General features: G+C 37.1%; 1 protein-coding gene across 4 annotated transcripts; it reads right to left on the reverse strand.

Annotated features, from left to right (window-relative positions):
- Positions 1–2,399: 2,399 nt before the first annotated feature.
- Positions 2,400–19,478, reverse strand: DOT3 (Phototropic-responsive NPH3 family protein). Of its 4 annotated transcripts, XM_088968466.1 has the most exons (7): positions 19,256–19,478; positions 19,093–19,162; positions 16,784–17,685; positions 16,036–16,300; positions 15,440–15,568; positions 5,510–5,901; positions 2,400–2,907 (listed from the first exon to the last, which is right to left on the reverse strand). In XM_088968466.1, exons 1-6 carry the CDS (start codon positions 19,399–19,401, stop codon positions 5,530–5,532), a joined length of 1,884 nt encoding a protein of 627 aa, XP_088824592.1. In that variant the 5' UTR covers positions 19,402–19,478; the 3' UTR covers positions 2,400–2,907; positions 5,510–5,529. The 4 variants fall into 4 exon arrangements, with proteins under 4 accessions (XP_088824592.1, XP_088824594.1, XP_088824591.1 ...); XM_088968468.1 differs by lacking the exon at positions 5,510–5,901; XM_088968465.1 differs by lacking the exon at positions 2,400–2,907 and having other exon boundaries at positions 3,334–5,901.
- Between the last annotated feature and the right edge of the window lie 4,807 nt (positions 19,479–24,285).

The raw sequence follows: 24,285 nt of genomic DNA on the forward strand, positions 1-24,285 counted from the left end.
TAAATAAATGATTTGAGTCTCTTTAGGAACCCATTTTGGATTCATCTAGTTATGATCAAGTGTAAAGTTTAAACTTCTTATTTAATAGATTTATTTGCTAATAATTTATAAAAAAAAAAAAGATTTATTTGCTAATATCATATTGCTTGTGACAGCAATCAGGAATATGTCCCTGATACTTCCTGATGCAGAAATTGAGGCATCTTGAAATTGATACCAGGATGGGACTACAAACAGATGACTTCCATTGTCTTAGGAAATAGCACCTCCAGGTTATTAGTAAACTTTTGGAGGGGCAACTTTTTTGTAGTCTGTCCATTTTGGTTTTGTCCATAGCTCTTCATGTGAATGGATTCCTGAAACAGGTTACCCAATTGTGAATTCGACTAGTGAAAGTTTATAAGGGATATTGCTGATCTCTTCCATACTTTATCATCTCATCATCATCCAAGCCTTATCCCAACCTTATGGGGTCGGCTACATGAATCCTGTAACGTGCAAGAAGGTAAAATCTAATCTTTGAAAGCATAGAAAAGCATAGCATATAAATATATTCTTCCATTCCCCCTGCTTGAAGGGTTAAAGCTATCTTTTTCTTTGGTGTATGAGTTTCAGATTATTATTTTGTGTCAGGATAAATGAGGGCCTAATTTACAGGTCTTCAAGGGTTTAATAACCATTTGTTTGGAGAGGCAAGGTCTCCAACAAAATGTTTTAAAGAATGACCCAGAAATGAATAATGATGGAAATGGCTAAAAATGTATAAAAAGCAGAAAAAGATCTAATGTCTAACCTGTGACCCATTGACTGGTTTCAGATGGATTGTCAGGTTGTTGACTGAGTCAATGTTTTTTTTTTTTTTTGTAGGTAAACAGTTCAGGTAATAATAAATGGGCCCAGAAACCTGGCTAGGTCATGGGTCAGCTGGTCTGACAGACTGGCTGGCTCAACGACAGGTTGAAGAGATTTCTTCAATATCAGAATAGATTTCTGTATTCCTTCTGTGATTAGCTAACACTAAAGCTGAGTTCATATTCTTTCCAGAGTGGTAAGGGTTGTGCAGGGTTTTTCATTTTGTATCCCTCTTTTGGAGGTCTTCACTTGGGTCTATGCTGCATCATTTCTATTGCATCCCCAGGGTTTGAACTTTATTGCTCTCATGTTTATTTTTTCATTAAAATTTTATTTCTTGTTGTTGAAAAAGCATAACACAGGAAGCAAGGTGCCAACCAACTGGTTGGTAAGGTCTCCTGCTGGTCGTAGCAGAGACTTGGGATCAAATCCCGCCTGCACCTGGGTTGGGGGATGGGCTACACCCCATTGTGTAGCCTTCAAAAAGAAATAAAAAAAACCATAGCACAGGAAACATTGTTATGAACACAAATACATTGGTTTGTTTTCCAAAAAAAGACTGACGAAATGTTGTCAAACCTGGTAAGGAGAGATAGACACCACCTAAATATTGTTATGGCAATCATAGAGGCAACTTTCTTGTTTCCCAAGCTCAAATTTTATTATTTTTTTGGAAGTGTTTGGCGTTATAAACTAATTCAAAATAGAGTTCATGATCATTTAAGCAAGGTTATTGATCAAAAAATAAAATCATTTAAGCAAGGTATTTTTAGATATCCCCCCCCCCCCCCCCCCTTTTGTGGACCAGTTCATCCAGTGCCTCGACAATTCATGTTCTTATATGGAATTTGAGTACTAAAGATTGCAATGGAACAATAAAACTGGAAATTGAAGGAGATTCACTACTGGTCATATCTTGGGCAAAGCAAATCAGTTCAGTACCTTGGAAGCTCAGATTTGTCTTCAGAGAAATAGACCAACTTGCAAGGAGGATTAATACTAGTTTTGGTTGGTAAAGAGGGAAGCAAATGGACTTGCTGATGTCCTAGCCAAACAAGGAGCAGACAGATCTACTTTATTTTGGGCTATATTGTAATCTGGTGTAATATGGGTCACTACATTGCTGTAACTTTAAAACTTGTGTACTCTTATCGGTGCAATCTGAAATCTCTTTGTAGCTTTTTCTTTGTATGTCACTATGTCCTGGTTTGCTTTGTATTTATGTATTGGGTACCTTGTACTTTGGGGGTAGTGACATTTTAAGGGCTTGAACTTTCAAATGTGACACTTCAGTACCCTGAACTTTTCAAAATATACACTCAAGTCTTAACTGTTAGCATTTTGTCAGTTATCTTGCACTGAACATTTTAAAATCCCAAAACTGCCTTTCCTTTCCCATTTTCATTCTTAGATCTGAATAAACTACGTGTTGAAGCAACACTGCAGTCTATGCATCAACCTTCATTTTCTTTCTCAATGCTGAATGAACTGGGCATAATTTTTTTTTTTATTTTGATAGAAACCGAGAGGGGCTACACAAGACGGGGGGTAGCACATCCCCACAAATCAGACTTACAAATACAAGCTAAATTCCAAGGAAGATCTCTAAGATTGAGACTTACTATACCCTGTTGGGAAGAAAAGGCTTGATTGGCGAGCCAGTCTGCCGCTTGATTAGCTTCCCGATACACGTGATTGTAGACCAAATCTTCATTTGCTCGATTTTTCAAATCCAAACATTCTTCAGTGATGTTCCGTAGATTCTAGGGGGGGTCGATGAGCCGCTTCAGACAAGAATCACGATCAAAGAGTCGCCTTCAATGATGATGGAATGGTTTGGGAAATTCACTGCCAAGTTGTGGGCCTCCCACGCGGCCCAAGCTTCCACCATGTTGATTGTCGAAGAACCTAAGTGGTAAGCCTTGTAATCTACCACCTCACCCATGAAGTTCCTAACTATGGCTGCAACTGAGCATAATGGTTGTGCAGTTCTGCCCCCTTTTTCTAGCAACAAACAATGAAGTCTTGACTCTCTCTTTCTCTCTGTCTCTATTTCTATAAACAGTAGCATGAGAAATGAGAGACTTGTGTGAAACTAATGTAAATTAAAAAGAAGCAAACAAATAATGAATGCAGCCTCAACTCCAAAGTTCAGAGTTTTTAGAGATTATTAAATTTTAGAGCTGTGTTTTTGGTCTCATTATGCCCTCCTAAGTTGTCTCTCTAATCTATTTATTTTTTTTCAAAGTTGTGGCATTGATCTTAAATAAATTGGTAGATAGTTTGGTAATTTTACCACCCACATTAACGTTTGTTAACGGTGCTAGACTTGAGTGTATATTTCAGAAAGTTCAGGGTACTTAAGTGTTATACTTGAAAGCTCAGGCCCTAAGTGTCACTATCCCCAAAGTAGAGGGTACCTATCTGTAATTTACCCTGATGTATTTGATACTTCTAGAACATTTTGAGTCTTTTCGTAAACGGTGTAATTTTTCAAACTGAGCCAATTTTTGTCAAGGATTAAGGTTGAGTTGAGATGAACCTTTTTCTGTCAATGTAATGCAAAATTGTCTCACATTGGTGTGGAAGAACAACTTATATGGTGAATTGAAATTCTGGGTATAATTCTGAAAAGAAAAATCTGAGTAGGACACCTTCCAACTTATATGGCAATGGTGGCATCAGAAAGCAATCACATGGTTGAGACAAAGCCACTTAAACAAAAGTGGTTCTGTGAATGTGAAGTCAATGGCAGCAGCAATATTTCTTTGACCTTTGCATGAGAAAAACTGTAAAAGTATCCCAGACAAGGTTGGAGAAATATTGCAGAGGGTTTTATGGTCTAAGGTTTTTCTAATTTTTGTTTTCATAGAATATAGCTGTTATTGAGATCTTGAAGGAGATGGAGAACCTTCTTTGGCAGCAGTCTTAGCACTTGTCAGCAGTTCTCTAGTTCCCTCACCATTAAGTTTCCAATGCCAAAAGAGCGGAGTTCTTGAATCCTTATTACTCTGAAAATACATTCTTTTTCTTGAGTTTACTGAATTCCTAGCACAACTCAACTTAGTCTATCTGCAGCTTTGCTGTCTTCACTTTTCATCTCTTTGCTTAGTTTTTCAAGGTCTGGATCTACTTTTCTGGATTTGGAGAACCCCCTGTTTGGTAATGTTGTTCATTCATTCATCCTACTAAAATATTTTCTTAAAAAACAATTAAAATTATAAAATCATTATTTTTTGTGTGAGAACTAAGAATTTAAGACCCTAACATGGACTTGTTTAGGCTTGCCTCGAGGGGTGTGGCATAAAGGCGGCTCATAGAATTAGGAATGTAATATGTTTTACATCACATTAGCTACTTTAAGTAATGCAATTGAGTAAAAAATGAGATTGTGGGTTTTACATGCTTAAAAATGTTTTATATGTTTGATTTTTTTTTTTTAAATTCACATTTGAATATGCTTTACATGTTATTTAATTTTACATAATAGGTTTTTTAAAACATTTATTTTAAAATTTAAAGTTTATATTTTTTATTAATATTATGTTTAATATTTTTTTTTTATTTTTTGATTTTTCTGCTTTATTTATTTATTTATTTTTTTTTGCGAGTTGCTTTAAAAAGGCGTGTGCCTCGCCTTGTGCCTCAGGCGCAAATTGACCCCTGTGCCTTTTTTGCCCCTCGTGCTTTTAAAACACTGCCATTATTTGACATTGGTTCCTTGGATTGCTGCCTCATATATTGATAGTATCGTGGTCAATTCAAGTGTGTTTAACAAGAATTATGACTTGTTTAAGAACATAATGTAATGAAGAGATTCATCATTTATTCTGACTCTCCAACCTATTTGATTTATGTCTGAAAGTTTATAGACAAGATTGACAGCACTTAATTGGATTTGGAAGATTGATGAAGCATGAAAAACAAGAGGGAGAACAAACAATTAATATAACCTGAAAATTTTAAAAGGGACTTTAGATAATTAAAACACAAAGAAGTAGGATGAAGAATGTAAGGTGTATCTCTGCTGAATCAGCAATAAAATGGTCAAAGAACTAGATAGAAGGGAAAATATTGAGATATCTTATTTGATTAAATGTCTGATAGCTAGATCCAAGACAATGAAATGAAGCAGAAAATGGGTGGTACTGGGATTGTTGCAGATCTGAGAAATCTTGTTGGATAAAAAGTAGGAAAGACTGAGCTATGATACCTGGATACCTGCACAATGGTGCTGTATGATTTTCGTATTAGATACTATATCCAGCTGTGTCCTCACCGTATCTGGACAACATAGGTACTCAATAATCTTGGTTCTATAAAAGGTTGATAGAATCAGCACTTCAAGGATTGAAATCCCACCAAACAATGGTGAAGTTGCACATAAATATGTAAACTCATTTATCTTATGGCTGAAGTGGTTCCTTCAGACACCCATATGTGTAATTCATCTCAAACTAATTATTTTCCTAATCACCTTTTAGTTGTACTCAATTACTCAGAACACTTGAATGTTTTACTCTAAAGCAAAATGAATTCAAAAACATGATTGATGGACTTTCTCCAAGGCAAGATGTGAAGATGCTAGGCATGATTAGAGAAAGACTGCAGATAATGACATGGTCTAGTGCTTAAGCTGTCTTGGTATTTACAGTACATGGATGTTGTTGAAAGCTCTTAGGACATGGAGAGCCTCCTTCGGCAATTGACTCTGCAACCAACTGGGTATTGACTCTCCTGTGTTTCGCCAGTTTCCTCACCGTCCATTTTTTCATTGAAGAAAGTTGAACTCTTGAGCTTTTTCCACTTTGAACTCCACCTAGAAAGACTTCTTTGCTTTATATTTAGCTTCTCAAATTCCTGCTGTAGTTCAGAGTAGTCTCTCTGCAGTTCTGCCATCATTGTCTTTACTTTGTGTAGCTCTTCTTTCATGGATCTCATCTCCTTCTTGGTAGATGACCAACTCTCCTGTTCAGGGATTCCCATGTTTGGTTTTGGTTCCTTTTCTTCGATTGCTGCCCTCATCTTTGCTTGCTCTGAGAACAGAACCTGTGAGTTGCATCTCATTCTTAGCTAAAAAACTTGTAATGTGACTAATAAAAAAGGGTAATGTGTCCCGAGTCCATTGTGGCCATATGTGATCATATTTTAGATAAATTAAGACTTCCTTTGGCATTTAAGAGTTCTTAAAGAGAGAGGCTTATGAGGTAATACTTGGAATAATTGGAGAAGCAATTTCTGTAGGATCATAGTTTCTCCATCAAGGAGATTAAGTGATTGATGAGGGGAAGGGAAGTCTATTATCAGTGGTCAAAAGGTTAGAAAATGGCATGGCAGATATGTTGGCAAAGTTGGGGGGATAATAGACAGCAACCACAATGATTTTGGGCTGAAATGTAATGCCTATCAAAGAAAAGGGATAGGTGGAAAGTTTCCAGCCTATAAAAGGGCTTCAATTCTTGTATAAATTTCATTTTTATTTAATTCAATAAAGTTTCAGTTACCTATAAAAAATGTTTCCCTATCTATGGGCTTGGATTCTCCAAGAATGGTGATTGTACACTTCACTGTTTACTTTTTTTTGGTCTTTTTGAAGGGAGGTAATACTAAACTTCTACACAGTGCCTTACCTTGCCACTAATGACTATGACCCAACAATTGCTTTAACCATTTGACCTACCACAACTCAACAGTTCTTTTGGGCAGCAAAGGCATTTAAGTGTGGAAAGAAAATATGATATATAATTGGTGTCAATTTGATTGCAGATAAAATGATGTGAAGCAACTAATTGAACCTTGAAGAGTGTTTTTCACAGCGTTTGGTTGCATGTAAATGGCCCTATGAAAATGCTTTCCAGAAAATCTAGTAGTTACAGTAGGAAAATGACATTCCTTCTGATCTTTTAGTCCACTGGAAGGAGAGTTGGCAATCTCTAGGTATGAAATGAGTTGGATATGAAAGTTGATAATCCCCAGGTCTGTAGCTGCCTTTGAAAATTGGATTGGGATCCTAGTCCAGATCACGAAGAGTGAGCCCAGCTGGTCTCGTATTGCATTATTGCATTTCAGATTGGATCCCAAAGGAAACCTCAGGTATCCAGACAAACTTTATTAAGACACATCTGGGCTATTTTTAAAATATGAGTTCCTTGTTTTGATCTGAAGTTCTGAACATGCTAGATATGGGATGGAGTGGATCTTGGATTTGACCTTCTTTCATGCTATAGTCCTCTCAATTCAAATCCTGTGAGACCCATATATTTCTTAACTATTCAGTTTTTTTCTTTTCTCTCTCCCTTTGAGATAATCCAAAGACCATTGAAATTAAGAAATTATTCATTTTCATATTAAATATAATTTTCTGTTTCATTATATGAAAACAGAGTTAGTGATTGTTGCCATCTGATCAGGCAGGTTTAGGTCCAGGTTGTATCCATCAAATGGCAGTTCTTTGTCACTATTAATTTCAGGGTATAAGGATCAGAGATTAAGCTAGGATATGTAGTCCACCTCTCCCAAAACCACAGATATCTGGGACCAACATTGTGTCCCTTAAATTAAGCTAGGTTTATTATGGGAAATCCATATTTCTTGGTAGTTCCGTTCAAGTGAGACTAATGCATGTTTGATACTGTGGGTACAAATCAGGTATGGAGTGCGGTGCTGATATCATTACTTAAGGGGTTTGGGTGGCTGATGACCCAGTAGTTAAGATGGCCACATGTCACCCTGTCCAAATATGAGGCACAGGGTCAAACCTGTGCAAAGGCAGGCTCTCCATGGTATGACCAGTGGACCTCGTGTGCACCCTGTTCTGCCACACCCCTGAATCTGGTTCCCCTGTAATGTGTAGTACGTAATACCACAAAAAGGGGTTTGGATGAAATGAAAACTTCATAGGCAACTTTTCAAACTAGAAAATAAACCCTAGATCTAACACTTCTCAAATTTTTTGATTTTAAACTGAAGAACTAATTTATTTGTTTAGTTTCTTCTGTAGTCAAATTCAATGATTTGTAGATGAATAAACATCTAAAATCTTTGGCAATATATGGAATGGACTGGACAGGAAATTTTGACCTTTCAAATCAAAATCAAGTACTTGTTTTGGTTGCTTTGACAATGAATTGAATCAAGGTTGCATAACAACTTAATAAAACCTTGAGCAGATACCCCCAAAAAATATTTCTTTATCATCTCTTGGAAGAAACATAACACCAATAGGCTGCTGTTCTGCAGCCAGGGATTATAGCTAATTAATTTAGTTAGTTATCAATTATAAAAAAAAATTAGTTAGTTATCTTTTCCTGTTGACAATCAAAAAGAAAAGGGAAAAGAAAGCTGGCTATACCTATGCGGTTTTCAAGCTGCTAAGGTGAGGCTAGACAGCAGGGTAGCACCTTGTGACATAGGCAACTAGTTACTTGCCTAAAAGAAAAACCACACTACTTTTAGCTTGTTTTCCTAGTTAATTTTTTTTTTGTTTTTTTTTTTTTTTTTATGAGTTAGCATGCTCCCCTTGTTCAAGTAGCAAGTACTAAATATCAAAAGTGATGTTAAATGAAAGAATTAAACAATACGAGTAGGATGAAAGCAACTCTACATGGCCTATAAAAGATAAGGGGGTAAAGCCTCTGTTAATTTAATTCAAAAGGGAGAAGATACTATGAGAATGTATGCATGTGTTTTTGTTGACCCCTGTTTTGATCACAGGTAGGGAGAAAAATATAATACAAAACAGTGCAAGTAAAATCACTTGACTGAAGAGTTTCCTACTAAATGTGAGGAGATCTCGACTGTGCCAGAAAAAGAAGACGCAGACCTACCAAACCAGGACAGGACACAGGACAAGCAATTTGGGATAGAAGGCAAGAGCAAAGACCACAGGAAACTAAACAGGGAATATCTGACAAATCGTCTGACAGACCCATGCCTGGTAAAGGGAGAGCTAGCGAAAGTATAGAACAGAGAGATTCTAACTCCACAGTTATTCCTTCCACTGTTCATGTCTCTGTTTATCTTGTTGCGGATGTTACTGATTGACTTAGGAGAAAATGATGAGGTAGAGAAAATCTTTGGGATGGTTCTGGACAATTTAACAGAAATAGTGTCTAAGGTTGAGAAGGAAATTGAGAGATCTGAAAACTTAGATAGTGATAGGCATGGACCAGAAGGGGCAGGAACTGAAAACTTAAACAGAAACAGAGATAGTGTCTTGGAGAATGATAACCTTCCTTCCATTTCGAAAGTTTGTTTGGTAAGAAAAAGAGGAAGTCTGTTGCTGAAAGCTTGAGGGGGGTAACTGATAAAAAAAGCTTGAGGAGGGTAAAGGTGTACTCAAGGAAGGATAAGTGCTCGGGGAAGGCTAGGAAAAAGAAGTGTGAAGTGGAGAATTTGATGAGTGTGATAGTATATGATAGGGAAGAAAACATGAGAAAAGAAAGAAGAGGAGAGGGACATTGAGCGAAAGAAAAAGGGCCCAGGTAAAATCTTATTCAAGAATGAAGTTAATTAGCTGCATTACAAGGATGGGAACATCTTGGTCCTTTTCTTGGGACTGGTGGGGGAAGGAGATTCTGTTAGGGCGGAACTGCTTGCTGCACTACAAGGAATTTGGATTGCTCACCAAATTAGCCTAGTAAGTTTGATAATAGAAGGAGGTTCCAAGTTGGTGGTGGGCTGGCTACAAAACCCGGATTCTGTTCCTTGGTACTATAGAAATGAAATCAAGAAATTCAAATGGTATACAAGGGACATTAATGTAAGAGTACACTGGGTCAGAAGATGAACAAATTCTTTGGCTGATTATCTTGCTAAACAAGGGACAGACATGGATACTTTATATTGAGCTCAGCTGTAATTTGCTTTTAATCTGTTTCTTTTGTTCTAAATTTGGGGAGGTCTCAACTCGCGCCTCTCAAAGGGATGCTTGTACTGATTTAAGCCCTTGATATCAATAAAGTATTGATCATTTATAAAAAAAATGAAGTTAATTAGCTGGAATGCAAGGGGATCAGGGAGTGCCACCAAGGGGAGATTAATAAGAGATACTCTTAGATAGGAGAAACCGGACTTGGTCTTGATTCAAGAAACAAAACTCCTAGAGATTGATAGGAGATGGATTAGGAGTATTTGGGGAATTAGGGGTTTGGGTTGGTCATATGCACCTTCCTTGTGAGCTTTAGGAGGAATACTGACTATATGGAAAAAATGAGGAGTTGGAATGTTTGGAAGAACTGGTGGGGCAATTTCCAGTTTCAATAAAAATCAGAAGGTCCAATGATGGAAGGGTGTGGGCTCTAACAAATGTTTATGGTCCAAATTCCTATAGAGACAAGGATCTTTTTTTGGGAAGAGTTAGGAGTAGTTAGAGGTTTGTGGGAGGGGCCTTGGTGTTTGGGAGGTGATTTTAATGTCATAAGGTTTACCTTAGAAACCAATGGACCTAACCAAAGAATCGCCACAAGCATGAAAAATTTCAATGTGTTTGTGGATACCTTTGAGTTGAAGACGCTCCCACTATTACAAGCAGAGTACACCTAGTCAAACTTTCAGGAGTCCCCAACTTGCTCTAAACTAGATAAATTCTTATTTTCTTTAGATTGGGAAGAGATGTGGGAGAATTTAGCCTCTAGAGCTTTGCCCAAAGTAATTTCAAATCACTGTCCCATTAGCGTATCTTAGGATCTTTTCTATGGAGGCCCCTTACCTTTTAGATTTGAAAACATGTGGCTAGAAGATCCCATCTTTGTGGAGGTTAAGATTTAGTGGGGGAGAAATTAGGTTAAGATTCTATAGATGCCTAAAAAGGCTGAAAGAGAAAATCAAGACTTTGAACATAAATGAGTTCAGGAGAGTGGAGGAAGCAAAGAAGAATATTTCTTTAAGGATTGTGGAGTTGGACAACAAGGAAACTACTAGAGAAATCAGTGGGGAGGAAAGAGAGAAATCTAAAGCTTGAGCTGGAAGAGTTGATGATGAAATTTCTTGGAGGCAAAAATCTAGATGTAAATGGTTAATAGAGGGAGACAACAACACCAAGTTTTTCCACTCTCTAGCTAGTGGAAGGAGGAAGAACCTAATAACTAGCTTAGAAGTGGATGGTCAATAGATAACAAGGGAGGAGATAATCATAGTTCTTTGTGGACCATTTCAAGGTTTTCTTTGCTAACCTCAGGGGTATGGAGCTCAAAGAGGTAGTATTTTCGATGGAGAGATCCAAAGCCCTGGGATCGAATGGTATCTCCACGTCTATTTATCAAGATTGTTGGGAAGTCATAAAATTTGACCTAATGGAAGTGTTTTAATGAGTTCTATCATGAAGGGGAAATCTCTCGAGGAGCAAATTCAACCTTTATTGCTTTGATCCCCAAAAAGAGGGTAGCCAAGATACCTAGGGATTTTAGACCATAAGCCTAGTGATTAGCCTCTATAAGATTTTACAGAGGTATTGGCTGGAAGATTTAAAAGAGTGTTGCCATCTCACAATTCCAAGGAGCTTTTGTTGAAGGGAGGCAGATCATTGATCAAATCTTGGTGGCAAATGAGTGTGTAGTAGAGAAGAGGAGAAAGAAAGAAAAAGGCTTAATTTGCAAACTGGATTTAGAGAAGGCATACGATCTTGTTGATTGGTCTTTCATCCTTGAAATGTTAGAGAAGATTAGGGTAGGTGAAAGGTGGAGAAAATGGATTAGAGGCTTCTTAAATTCAGTGCATTATTCAATTCTAATAAATGGAGTAGCTAGAGCCTAGAGATTTCTTTCCAACCAAATGAGGATTGAGATAAGAAGATCCCTTATCCCCTTTCCTCTTCACTTTAGTAGCAGATGTTTTAAGCAGGATGATTATTAAGGTTGACTAGGAGAGGGTACTTAAGATGATGGAGGGTAGGTAGAAATGAGGTGATAGTCACTCACTTGCCGTTTGCAGATGATATAATCATGTTTTGTGAAGATGGCAACTTAGAGGGCTTGAGGAGTTTAAAGGAAACCATTGTTTCTTTCAAGTTGGTTTCTAATCTGAGAGTGAACTTGGGGAAGAGTTGTGTAGTAGGGATTAATATGGAGGAGGAAGAATTAAGAATATTGGCAGAGACTTTAAGGTGTGAGGTAAGGAATTTGCCATTGGATTATCATGGTCTCCCGTTAGGGGGAAACCTGAGGTAAAAAATCTTTTGGAAGCCGGTATTAGAGAGATTCACTAAAAGACTAGCACTCTGGAAAATAAATTATATTTCAATGGGTGGAGGAATAACCTTAATCATGGCAGCATTAGCTAATTAACCTATTTACTACCTTTCCACCTTTAGAATTCAAGCTAGAGCTGTGAGTCAATTAGAGAAGATCATGAGAGACTTCCTTTGGGAACTAGAGGATGAGAAGAGGGATCATCTAAGTGAAGTGGGAGCAAGTTAGTAAACTCAAGGAGCAGGGTGGACTTAGAATACAGAACCTAATCTCTAGAAATACAACATTGTTAGGGAAATGGTTATGGAGGTTAGGTTTTTGTTGGAAAATGACAGACTTTGGAAATTGGAATAAGGTAATTGCAAGCATTCATGGGACACTGAATAACGGACGGGATGCAAAAGTTGCCTCTTTATCAACTTCAATACAGGTGGTATACTCAAACTTTATCAATTTTATTAGATATGATGTGAGAGTGGGACCTGGGTATTGTTTTGGGAAGACCTTTGGCTGGCTGAAACCCCCCTTCAGTTTGCTTTTCCTAACCTCTACTCAATGTCTGACTATAGACAACATGTATTGAGATTTGCTACTTTTTTTTTTTTCCCTTCAGGGATTAACTAGGATTTTGATTTTAAAGGGGTTTGAGGGACGAGTGTGAGGCACTCATCCAACTACAGGGTAAACTCCACCTAACTTTCCTTGATCAGTCAATGGAGGACAGGACACTAGAGTTTGGTCTTGTACCCTTAATGGGGTTTTTACTTGTGCTTCCTTTCGTAATGCTCTTTTGCAGTCCAATAATTGGTTCAGTTATTGATAAAAAAAGTTCACTTGATTTGGGAGGATGCAGCAAACCCATGGAAAGGTATCTCCTCTTGCTACACTAAATTTATCTCCTTTATTTATTTTTTTGATAAATAAATTTATCTCCTTTGTTAGATATTGGGTGGGGGATGGAAACAAAATTAAGCTTTGGGCTGACCTCTGCTGGGGGAATCAAACCTTAGCAGAATCTTACCCCCGATTGTTTCGTCTCACCCAAGCTAAAGGAGCTACCATTGCTGCTTGCTCTTATCCCTGTTCCCCTCCTAGATTAGTTGGAACCTTAGTCTCAGACAAACCCCCAAGGAATGTGGAGATGGCTGAAGTCACTAATCTCCTCCATTCTCTTCAAGAAGTTTACTTCTCTTAGACAACTTTATTTGGACCCTTCACCAAGCTGGAAAGCTCTCAACCAAGACCTTCAAAGCTCTCGCTTTAGGTGAACAAAACATGTCGTTCCTCTGTAAGATGATTTGGAACAACCTAGCTTCTTTGAGAGTTTCCTCCTTTGTGTGGGAGGCCTACCTTGGGAGAATAAGCACTTGTGATACACTCCAGAGGAAGAACAGGGGTAGATATGCATCTCCCCACATGTCTGTATCTTGTGCCTCAGTGACAGAGAATCTATTTAGCACCTCTTTATTCATGGTGCTGAGACGAGGAAAATATGGAATCACTTTCTGCACATGGTCGGTTACAGTTGGGCCCCTCCCTAATATGCCTTGGATTTTCTTAGGCAACGGCATGGTAGGGGTTTGGGCCAAAGAGGGAAAGCCTATTTGTGCACACTGATCCATGCAGTGCTTTGGGGAGTGTGAAAAGAACCATTAAAGAAACAGAAGACAAGAAAAGAACCATCAAAGATCTCATATCCTACATAAGATTAAACTGGGAATTTGAAAACAAGAGAAGAATTTTCAGACTTACAAAGGAATTTGGTGGGCATTTTGCTCCTCTCCCTGGAATCCAGCTGCTGTTCAGGCTTCACCAGGAACGGAGGAGGTGGGAATAAGATTAAACTTCGATGGAAGTGCAGTAGGCAACCCAGGGAAAGCTGGGATTGGAGGTATGATCAGGGAGGAAGATGGAAATATCCGGTGGGCTTTCAGTGGCCCATTAGCGGTTGCAGACTCTACAAAAGCTGAGATTGTGGCTGCCTTAACAGGTCTCAGAATTGCCAAGAATTTGGGACTTAACCATTGAAGGAGATTCTGCAAACACCATAAAATGGCTAGGGGAGGACAGTGGCCCTGGTGTCTAATATATTACCTGGATGAAGCTAGAGATATTATGGCTCAGATGACTAAGGATTAGATGGATCCCTAGGGAACTAAGCTCTGCGGCCGATGGTCTAGCAAAACCTGGGATCCATAGGGATTCCTTGTTTATTGACTGCATGTTACCCTTGTAATTCTATTGGCGGGGCTTTATTGCAGTTGTACATCTCCTCATGTACCTTGTGCTTTGTTTTTAATGAAATTGTTAACTTTTCTTAAAAAAAAAAGATAAAACCCCTGTTTTCTCATTTAGGGGGGGGGGATAATGCTCTATTTTGGTCAGTTTTAATAGTGAAACATTAAAAAAGAAACAATTTCATGGATCTTTGAATTGAAAGCAGGGTTTTTATAATGCCATTTTACCTCTTTTACCATTACAAAATATTACCTGAACTTGGTATGCTTCCATGAATCCAAGGTGAGGCATTAAATAAACCCATAAAAATGTCTTAGAACCTAGGTAAAACCTTGACAACCATGATTATTTAGTTTTCTTTGGGTCTCTCTCTTAATGATGTAGTCTAGGACATTTTCCTACCTGTTTACTGAAAGAGTTTAGTGGTACTGGATCAATTATATTAGCATTACCAAGAATTAAACCAACTGATGGTGGCTCTGTTGGTAGGATCTCTGTACTTGTTGTGACAGAGACCTGGGATCAAATCTCGCTGCCACCAGGGTTGGGGGTTTAAGGGGATGGGGGATGGGCTACCCCATTGTGTAGCCCCATGAAGCAACAAAAAGTAAAATAAAAAATAAAATAAAAAACATTACCAAGAATTACTTTAAATTGGACAATAATTAGGTGCCCCTAAGTTCTATGTGATGATTTTATGGAAATAACACTCGTTTCTACTTTTATTCCTTTGAAACAGCTTTAGATGAAACTCTGTACCTAATTCATAAATTAATTCATTTCTTGGTGATTGCATGGGTAGCCAAGCATATTTAGGAGGTGTTAGATTGAAAGGTTCCCATTGATATGCTCTGAAATTTAATGGTTAGTAACTGCTCTTAGATGGGCACATGTCTAATGTGAAGCAGTATAAACTTTATTGGCGAATTTTCAGATTCTCCCACCTCACAAATTTTATTTATCTGTTTGTACAGTTGGGAATAGTGACAGGTGGGGGAAGCTGACACAATACAAGGGGGTTGGTACTGTATCATAGGTGGGGGTTTTGGGATAAAGTGAAGATTTCTCCATTATTTTGCCCCCTGGATGGTGGTTATATGTAAAGTAGATGCTGTAATGGTTATTGAAGGATACTGAACCCAGACTTACTAAAAGAATTTTACCTGGAGAACAGTTCTCAGTGGCAACCGATCATTTTGTGCAGCATGCATGCAGGCATCAAGTGATAGCTTCTCACAGTTCATCAATTTGCACAACCTCCGCCGGTCGTGTTCTGTTAGTGAAGGATGAGTCTGAGAAGAACTACAAGAATTAGTGAAATTCAATATATGACAGAAATGAGAGATGTTGATAAAGGACCATTAGTCTGGTCTCAGCTATACAGGTCTTGGGATGTATAGACTGGATGTAGACCTAACTTTTGGGTATTTATTTTACATGGTGGTCATTCTGGATGTAGACCTAGCTTTCTGTCAGCCTGGGATTTTACCATAGCATCAAGCAATGGCCCCTACACCAGGGACATTTTCTAGTCCAATTCCCATTCTGAATTAGATGTTCTATACACTTAATTACCCAATAAATAAACATACACTACATTATATTTTTAGACTATAACAACTACTTTTCTGCAATAGAATCGAGTGTAGTACATGTAAGTTGCATAGCATCCATGTCTACTTAGACATTGTGCTTTTTGAGTAAAACTTACATTTAATTGTAATAAAAGAGGTAATGTGAGATTGTGAAGACAGGTTACCTTGAGATAGGTGTCAATGGCTCTATAAAGGCCATCATCACATGTTCGAGTATTTGTGGGCATGGATTCAGCAAGAAATTGGAACTTGGCAATGGAGAGATTTGGATCTCTTGCAATCTCTGCTAAATAGCTGTCTAATAGCTTTCCGACAACTAACTTCTCACAAGTTTGTTGTTCTTGTTGTTGTTGTTCATGCATCAGGAAGTACTCTACAATCCTCTGAATTGCATCAACATTGTACATGGTGCATTCTCCAGATGAAGAACTTCAGATGTTGATAGGAAATGCATGGGAGTAAGAAAGGATGAAGAAACAAATTAGTTATTTGATGCATAAATGTATTTCTGTTGATTGGATTTGACCATGATCTAAGCCATTCTAACTATGGAGTTGTTGAAAAATTCAATGTTTCAGGTCAAAGAGGCTAGAGTTAGAATTCATAGATATTGTAACATCCCTTCTCTTAGCTTGGCCTGGCTATTAGTTCTTAAGGGTTCTAGCCTTAACTATTTGAAGAATTTCTACCACAAAGCCCTGGGCCTCTGGTTGGGCCCCATTCAAAATTTAACAAATATTCAATCTGCCCAAGTTGCATCCCTTAGTGCCAAGTGTCATGTATAAGCAGAAAGAGGATGGTAGTTAATATTTGATATTAGGAGCTTCCCTTCTCTCACCTACTGCTGCTACTTTAAAGTTGTAGTTGTTTATACCAGCACCATTTAACAGGTAAAAAAGTTTTACTACTCACTTGATGAACTTTCCATCATCTCCTCTTTTAAGATTAGGAATCAAAAGGTCTTTTGCATTTGCATCTTCAAGCACCATCCCCACCCTCTTCTCCAGTTCTGACACTAATGCAGGTGTTACAGAGTACAACATGGCCGTCTTCAACAACCACAACAAAAACTTACATGACACAGCCGCTTTCTGGGGAGGGACTATGCTCACTAGGCTCTCTATGACCAGTCTTTGCTCTTTGTTGTGCCCCATACAACCTTCTTGTCTTCTCCCATTTGAAATACCCAGTTGCAATTCCATACTTCCCTGCCCATTTCCTTCTTGATCCTCCAATTCAATATCCATGCCAGGCAACTGTTTTTCTGCATAGTGCATGATGCATGCTCCTACTATCTCTGGTTTTGCCCTTTTCGCTCTAATTGCTGTTATAATCCTAACGAAATGATCAATGTGAAGGCTTGATACATCAGTAAACCACCATCCCTCATCATCAATTGATTCTCCCACTGTGGAATTGTCTCTGGAGACTTTCCAGGCAATGGAATCACTGCACCTTCTTACAATTTGGAGGTTCTCGGCCCAAGGAGAGAGAGACTCACAAGACTTGAGGACAGTAATGGTGTTTCTCCAAGAGGAGAAAACCATGAATGTGAGGAAAGCCTCAGTCTTGGCAATGAGGTTTCCATCTTCATACTCCTCTGTCATTTCTAGGAACTCTGATGCACATCTTAGTTGAGCTACATTGGTAGGAGTTAGGTCTACAGGGAGACCATAACAAAATTTAAGAACGATTTCAAATGTTTCTGGTCCTCCAGGGAAGTTGTCAAGCTTAAGGTCATACTTAATATTTGAGTTTGGAGATGGTTGTAGATTGAGCCGACTCATATAGCCACTTCTTGAAACCAATGGATGCTGCCAAAGAACAAAGTCAAGGGACAATTGATGACTGAACAAAACTAGGAATTAAAACAAAGAAAAGAAAGAAAAGTTGGTATAGAAATTTCTTTTGAGCATTTCGTTGTACATTATAGAAACATTCATTGCAGTACTACTAGTACACTGGAAACACTGTTGGTGTGTAAATGATGGATGTCTATGATGTAAATGTTATAGTTTTATAGCACAAGAGTACTGTAGACAAGTAATATAACAGAATTCCTTGTTTGTGAATATGGGATACTACAGTGGTTCAGTAGTACTGGTACTAGATAGCATGTTTCTGTACCATAGAAACTGTTTTATTTTTTATTTTTTAAGTTATTCTTTCTAATGTAAGGTTAGCACAACAGAGTCCATTGCTCTATGAGTGGCTTCATCACCACACACAAGGAATATTATGTGGGGCCCGTTGTGTTATTAATTTCTTTGTGTGTTGATGGAGGCATGCGTGGCACCATGAGTGTCTAGCACCAACCTTGGTCCATGTTTTCCTCTTTTTTTTTTTTTCCCTAAGAAATAAAACTGTATCTTTTAGTTGATAAGATGGTCATATAATAAAATTTTTAGGAGTATACCAGTCAGCCCAACATTCCATTTAGGTGATATATCTTAAAAAGAAATCCATACAGCCATTGAGAAGCTTAAAATGACATACATTTATTCAGTTCAGGTTGTTCAGCCACTGAAATTATCAAACAGCTCCTAAGGTTGGCTGATGGGAAACATTTTCGACCAGACTGAAACCTGCTTTTAGAAACCTAACAGATCAAACTGATCCACCTGATTAGATTGGGTGAACCAAGTACTGAAATAAGATCTACTTCGTGTTCCTATTTACGTTGTTTTTGGTACCATTGCTGTTTCTACCTGAATTGTTTTGGGATTATCAATACAAATTGGCATGACTTATTTGAGGCTGTTGATTGTTGAAATGGGTATCCCTTAAAAATGCACACGTATGGGAAGCTGCTTGTAGAAATCTCAAATTGATTTGTCATTAGAAACAGAAATGACACTAAAATCATTCTAACTGAAGTGACTCTCATGTGCAGTGTATCTCTCATTAATTTGTATTGATCAACTTAGAACATTTCATGAAATAAGCAATGATATCAAACACAACATCAGCTGTTTAATTGTATGGGTATTCATGTTTGTTATGGGCTTCCAACATTTATGGAGCTCACAGCTGCTGGCACAGCATTTTCTTATGAATTGTGATGGCCAATAAAACAGTCTAATAGGCCTCATTCTGGGCTATACTTTCATTTCCCAGTCCTGAATGGCGATAACCATGAGCCTCTACCATCAAATATCAATGGAGCCCAAAAATTGGACCAACAGTTAAAACCTGCTTGCTCAAAGATGTCTTTCATGTACCTTGTGAGCATAAAACGTGATGTCTGCTACTTTAATTGTAAGGTCTGTAGGGGTTTGAGAAATTACAAACCTGCATGAACCCACCAATATGGTAATCATTTTCTTTATATAGATATTCAAAAGCTAGTAAAGAACACAAAGGAGAAGCATATTATGCAGTTACCATGATTGCTCTTTCCTTTCAAAGCTGTCTGCAATGGTGGCAAATTTGGCTGGAATTGCAATACTTTGATCATGATCATGTTCACCAAGATCGAAATCGCTGCGAGGGTTACCCATTTGATGAGCTCTTTGAAGGGTCTTCTTCATGGTGATTCTCCAAAATCCAGAAGGCAATAAGCTATCAAGACAGACAGGTCACCAGACAGCATAAGAATACTGTGTGGATGGCTTCGTTTATTCCTCGTATGTACACTTTCTTATGAGGGATTGTGTGGCACAGACAGAAATTTGAGAGATGCTTTATTGTCCACATCTGCGTTTGTGTGGGAATGAGCGAGCATGTGTCAGTGAGGGAGATGTTGACTGTGGTGTAAAGATATGAGACAAACTGGAGAGAGGGGGAGAGAGAGAGAGAGACTGGTAATTTGTTTCTGACCACCTAAATGTGGACTGAGGCTAGACCACTGGATGGTTGTGTGGCCCATACACAAAAACATTAACTTATGTTGGATTGCTGAGTTTCTAGTTTGATTACATCCTCTCTCTCTCTCTCTCTCTCTCTCTCTCTTCAATTTGCTATTCATGGTTTAGACAATATTGTCTAAATACTAGGCTAAAGAAACTGTTAGAAATGGGCTTTGTGAGGTTTGACCCAATAAGCCCAATTAACAGTAGGTTTACTTCATCATCGTCACTGTCCTCCAAACCTTATTTTGTTTAATGCAATAGGTCTACGTGAATCCTGCTTTTTCTTTTATTTTGTTTAATCCAATATTGATAAATTATTAGTGCTTAAATTATTTCTTACTACTTTGACCTATGTCCTATCACTTTTAACCCCTTCTGGGTGAGCCTGGATCTCTTGCCCACGAGAACTCTGCCCATGTTTATCGCAGTCACACATGGAAAACATCTTATCCTTCTGCATATTATTATGCAGGGGGAGATGTTCCCAATTCACGGGGGGTAGTGTATTATGGGTAGGCGTGGACAGAGTTCTCGTGGGCAGGAGATCTGGAGTCCTTCTGGGTCTATTACTCTATAACTTGTAACATTGTAGGATCCAATCTGGTTGTGTGCTTTCTTATTGGGTCAGGTTCGGGTCTACTCTAAAGCTAAACTTCAGTTTAAGGCCTCGGGCAAGCTGATTCATCCTGAACCTATGTGTATATTTACATAGATCATATACATTATTTTAGTTTCAAAGGACTAAGGGAATTGAAGGCTAGAAATCGATTTTTCTAGAAATAAAAAAAGCTAAAGTCGGGGCCAACCTAAACCCAATCCAGTGTCTATACATTCATGTTACATTGAGTTCAGTCCAGTTTGGATTGAGATAACAGATTCCATTGTTCTAGGGTTGAAGCTTGAATCGGGGTTAAGGGGTGTTCAAATTTGGTTGCCAAACCGAACCGACAAAATAAGCAAAATTGGTTTGGCTTGTATGGTTTTCAGTTAGGTTCGGTTTGTAACTTCGAAGTAATTCGGTTTTTGGTTCAATTTGACAAATCTTTTTAAGGAACCGAACCAAACCAAAAACCAAACAGTAAAGTATATATTATTAATAATTTTAATATTTATATAAATAACCCACAACTAATTCGCAATTCCTCCTTACCCTTTCCCAATTCCCATATTTCCCTATGTCACAATCCCCTATACCATTTGAATAATTAAATGTATTGAATCCAACGCAGCTAGCCAGCACTAAATGTTGGTTTTAACCTTCTCGAAGATACTAAAAGCCCAAAACAGATTCGCATTGAGGGTGGGTTCGGTTCTCACAAAACTGTCCTCACATCGTTTTTACAGTCTTTTTCAGTTGTGCATGAATATCTCCTTATTTGTATCTTTTTATTCATAGGAGATATTCCCAATATATGACTACAAGGGGCTGTGAGGATGGTTTTGTAAGGATCAAGGTTCAAAATATTGATACGCCGGTATGCACATATCGGGCAAATTGATACTCCTTTTAGTGTTTTTTTTTTTAATTTTTTCGCCAACTAGTTCAGAGGAGATGGTTTAGGTATTCGGCACACCCTGAACCAGTCAGACCACCAATACACCCACTACGGTGATACTATTGTCGTCGAGATATCACCTTCACCATCGGTCCATCACTGTCGCTGCTGCGTTATCAGTGCACTAGAGATTTTGATCTTGCACTCTCCCACTTGCTCACCAACAACATCTAATTGGGACTCCAGATCTACTGATGTGTTTAATTTGATTGAGTGGGCACCAGCCCATGTTTCAATCTTGAACCCTGCCTTCAAAAAAAATTTATTCATGCCTAAATTGATAAGATCTGTGATGTTTAAAAAATTATGCAAAAAAACAAAATTTGTCTTAAAAAACATCAAGATTATAATGGTTTTTGGACTACCGTTGACCTGGACGGTTGGACCGTTTGACCTGGAAACTGTCTATGCAACCGGTTCCATTTTACCCCAAACCAGGTCTCTGGTAAAAAAATGTTGAATCAGTCAACGATCCATTGACCCAAGCAGTTGAATTGTCGACCCATCAACCCGTTCAACGGTTGTGGCTATTTTTTATTTTTAATTATTATTTTTTAATTTTTTGTCAAAACAGGCTATCCGTTTAAACCGGACAGTCGGACAATGGTTGTATTTCCAGGTCGTATTTTAAAACCATGAAGATTATTATTACATGTGAGTTTTCAGCTTCTTTTTTTTTCTCTTGCGCATTCACGTTTAATAATAATAATCTTTGGCTCTTTGAGTCTCTAATTCTCTGTTTGTTTTTATGAAATATGACATGAACAACTGAGACACTTCCTATAATCTACAACGTTTCTAGTTTCTTGTTTTAATCAAAGACTAGTCAGGACTCGTCTGATGCATGGTCTTTGTTAAAAATAGTTGTGTCAAAAGGAGCCTTGCACCATTCTCAATTGGGTAAAGTGAGATAAACTCCAATCCAAAGATTATTTTTTGATCATATATTGTGGGATAAATTATTGTTAAAATTATTATTTTTTGATAATTTAAAATTAAAAATTTTCTGGATATTAAATTATAAAAATTAATTTCAAAATTAATAGTTTCTTACTAATTTTTGTTTATTTTATTCATAAATTTGTATTAATTAGGATTAAAATAGACGGAAGCTAAGTAGCGATTAAAGGTGTCAATTTGATTGGATTTGGTCCAACCTGATCTAGTCTAATGTGAATCTACTTACAACTGGACTGGACCCAATCCAGTCCAAGTCCAATACAAACCAAACCCAATCCAATCCATTAAAATGTAAATGGACTGGATTGGATCCAATCCAAAATTCCAAACCCAATGAAATATAAAAAATTATATAAAAAACAGAACATATAAAAATTATAAAAATATATTAAAACGAAAAAAAATCTGAAAATTACAAAAATATACTCTTTTGGAATTGAAAAACACTTTTGTAAAAGTGTTCATAAAAGTATTTTGATAAAAGTACTTTCATAAAAGTACTTTTATAAAAGTGCTTTTGTAAAAGCACTTTAATGAAAGTGCTTTCATAAAAAGTACTTTGTAAGTGTTTTTATAAAAGTATTTTTGTATAAGTGCTTTGTAAAAGTACTTTTATAAAAGTTTTTTCGTAGAGGTGCTTTCGTAAAAGTGCTTTTGTAAAAATGCTTTCGTAAAAATACTTTCATAAAAGTGCTTTCGTAGTTCTTTCATAAAAGTGCTTTTGTAAAAGTATTTTCATAAAAGTGCTTTCGTGAGAGTGCTTTTATAAAAGTACTTCCATAAAAGTGCTTTTGTAAAAGTACTTTCATAAAAGTTCTTCCGTAAAAGTGTTTTTATAAAAGTACTTCCGTAAAAGTTATTTTGTAAAAGTGCTTTCATATAAAAGTACTTTTCTAAAAGTTTTTTTTTGTAAAAGTATTTTTGTAAAAGTGTTTTCTTAAAATTACTTTTCATAAAATTATTTTCGTAAAAGTGCTTTCATAAAAGTGATTTTATGCTGGCTTCAACTTTGATTGCTTTCAAATTGGACAAGGGTTTGGCCTCATGATCAAATTATTGGAAATTTGGTTTAGATCCAATTCAGACCAATAAGAATATAGACCGATTTATTTTGGATTGGACTAATCCAATAATTATAATGGACCATCTAAATCTGACTTGATAAGGTTTGGATCAGATTGGATCCAATCCAAAACCAGTCGATTGACACCCCTAATAGCGATGATCATGGGTGGAGTCAAGTTGGTCCCAAGCTGGGCTTAGCACAAGTGATAAGGCCTTGGCCCAAGCTCAGGCCTGACCTGGGTTCTAGGCCAAAAGCATAAGCCCATACTGGGCCTGACCTAAGCTTAGCAATCATAATTAAGGCCATAGCCTATGCTTGAATAGGGCCAGGCTTAAATTCAAGCCTTTGAATTATGTATAAAATACTGAATACATATAATATAATATTTCATATTATATGTCATATAATATGCATATAAAAATTATTTTATGCATTTTATAATATAAAATATCTTATATTGTATGTGCTATAAGTATGTATAAATAATATAAATATGTGTGAGCCATGTAGGGGCTTGGGCCAGGCTTGAAATGTTGGGCCCAAGCCCAGCCTTGCAGTTTGTTGTGCTAATACAGGTAAAAAGTGAAAATGATCACTCCCATAACTGAGTGAATTTTAAATTAATAAATATTAATTTTAAAATTGACACATTTTTTTAATTTTAATTTTAATAGAAGGTTTTGGTAATTCATGTTATATTATCGATTAGTTAAGATTAATTAAGTTATTAGGTTTAATTAATTATATACTTTTTTATAAATAAAATAATTATCATATTATGCTTTTATTAACAATGTAGTTAATAAATGTAACCTATTAATAATACTTGATTTGATTATATGGGAGTAATAAATTATCCTTATACTAAAACTAATTATTAGTATGCCTAATACAACCCTTAAGGACTTTTTGTAAAAATAACATCCACCTATTACACAAAACCCAATAAACACACCCACCTAATGTCTATAAAGTGTATGC

Source organism: Nelumbo lutea, chromosome 2 (assembly GCF_056320005.1).
Source record: "Nelumbo lutea isolate HS-2025 chromosome 2, American lotus-T2T, whole genome shotgun sequence".
NCBI lineage: Eukaryota > Viridiplantae > Streptophyta > Magnoliopsida > Proteales > Nelumbonaceae > Nelumbo > Nelumbo lutea.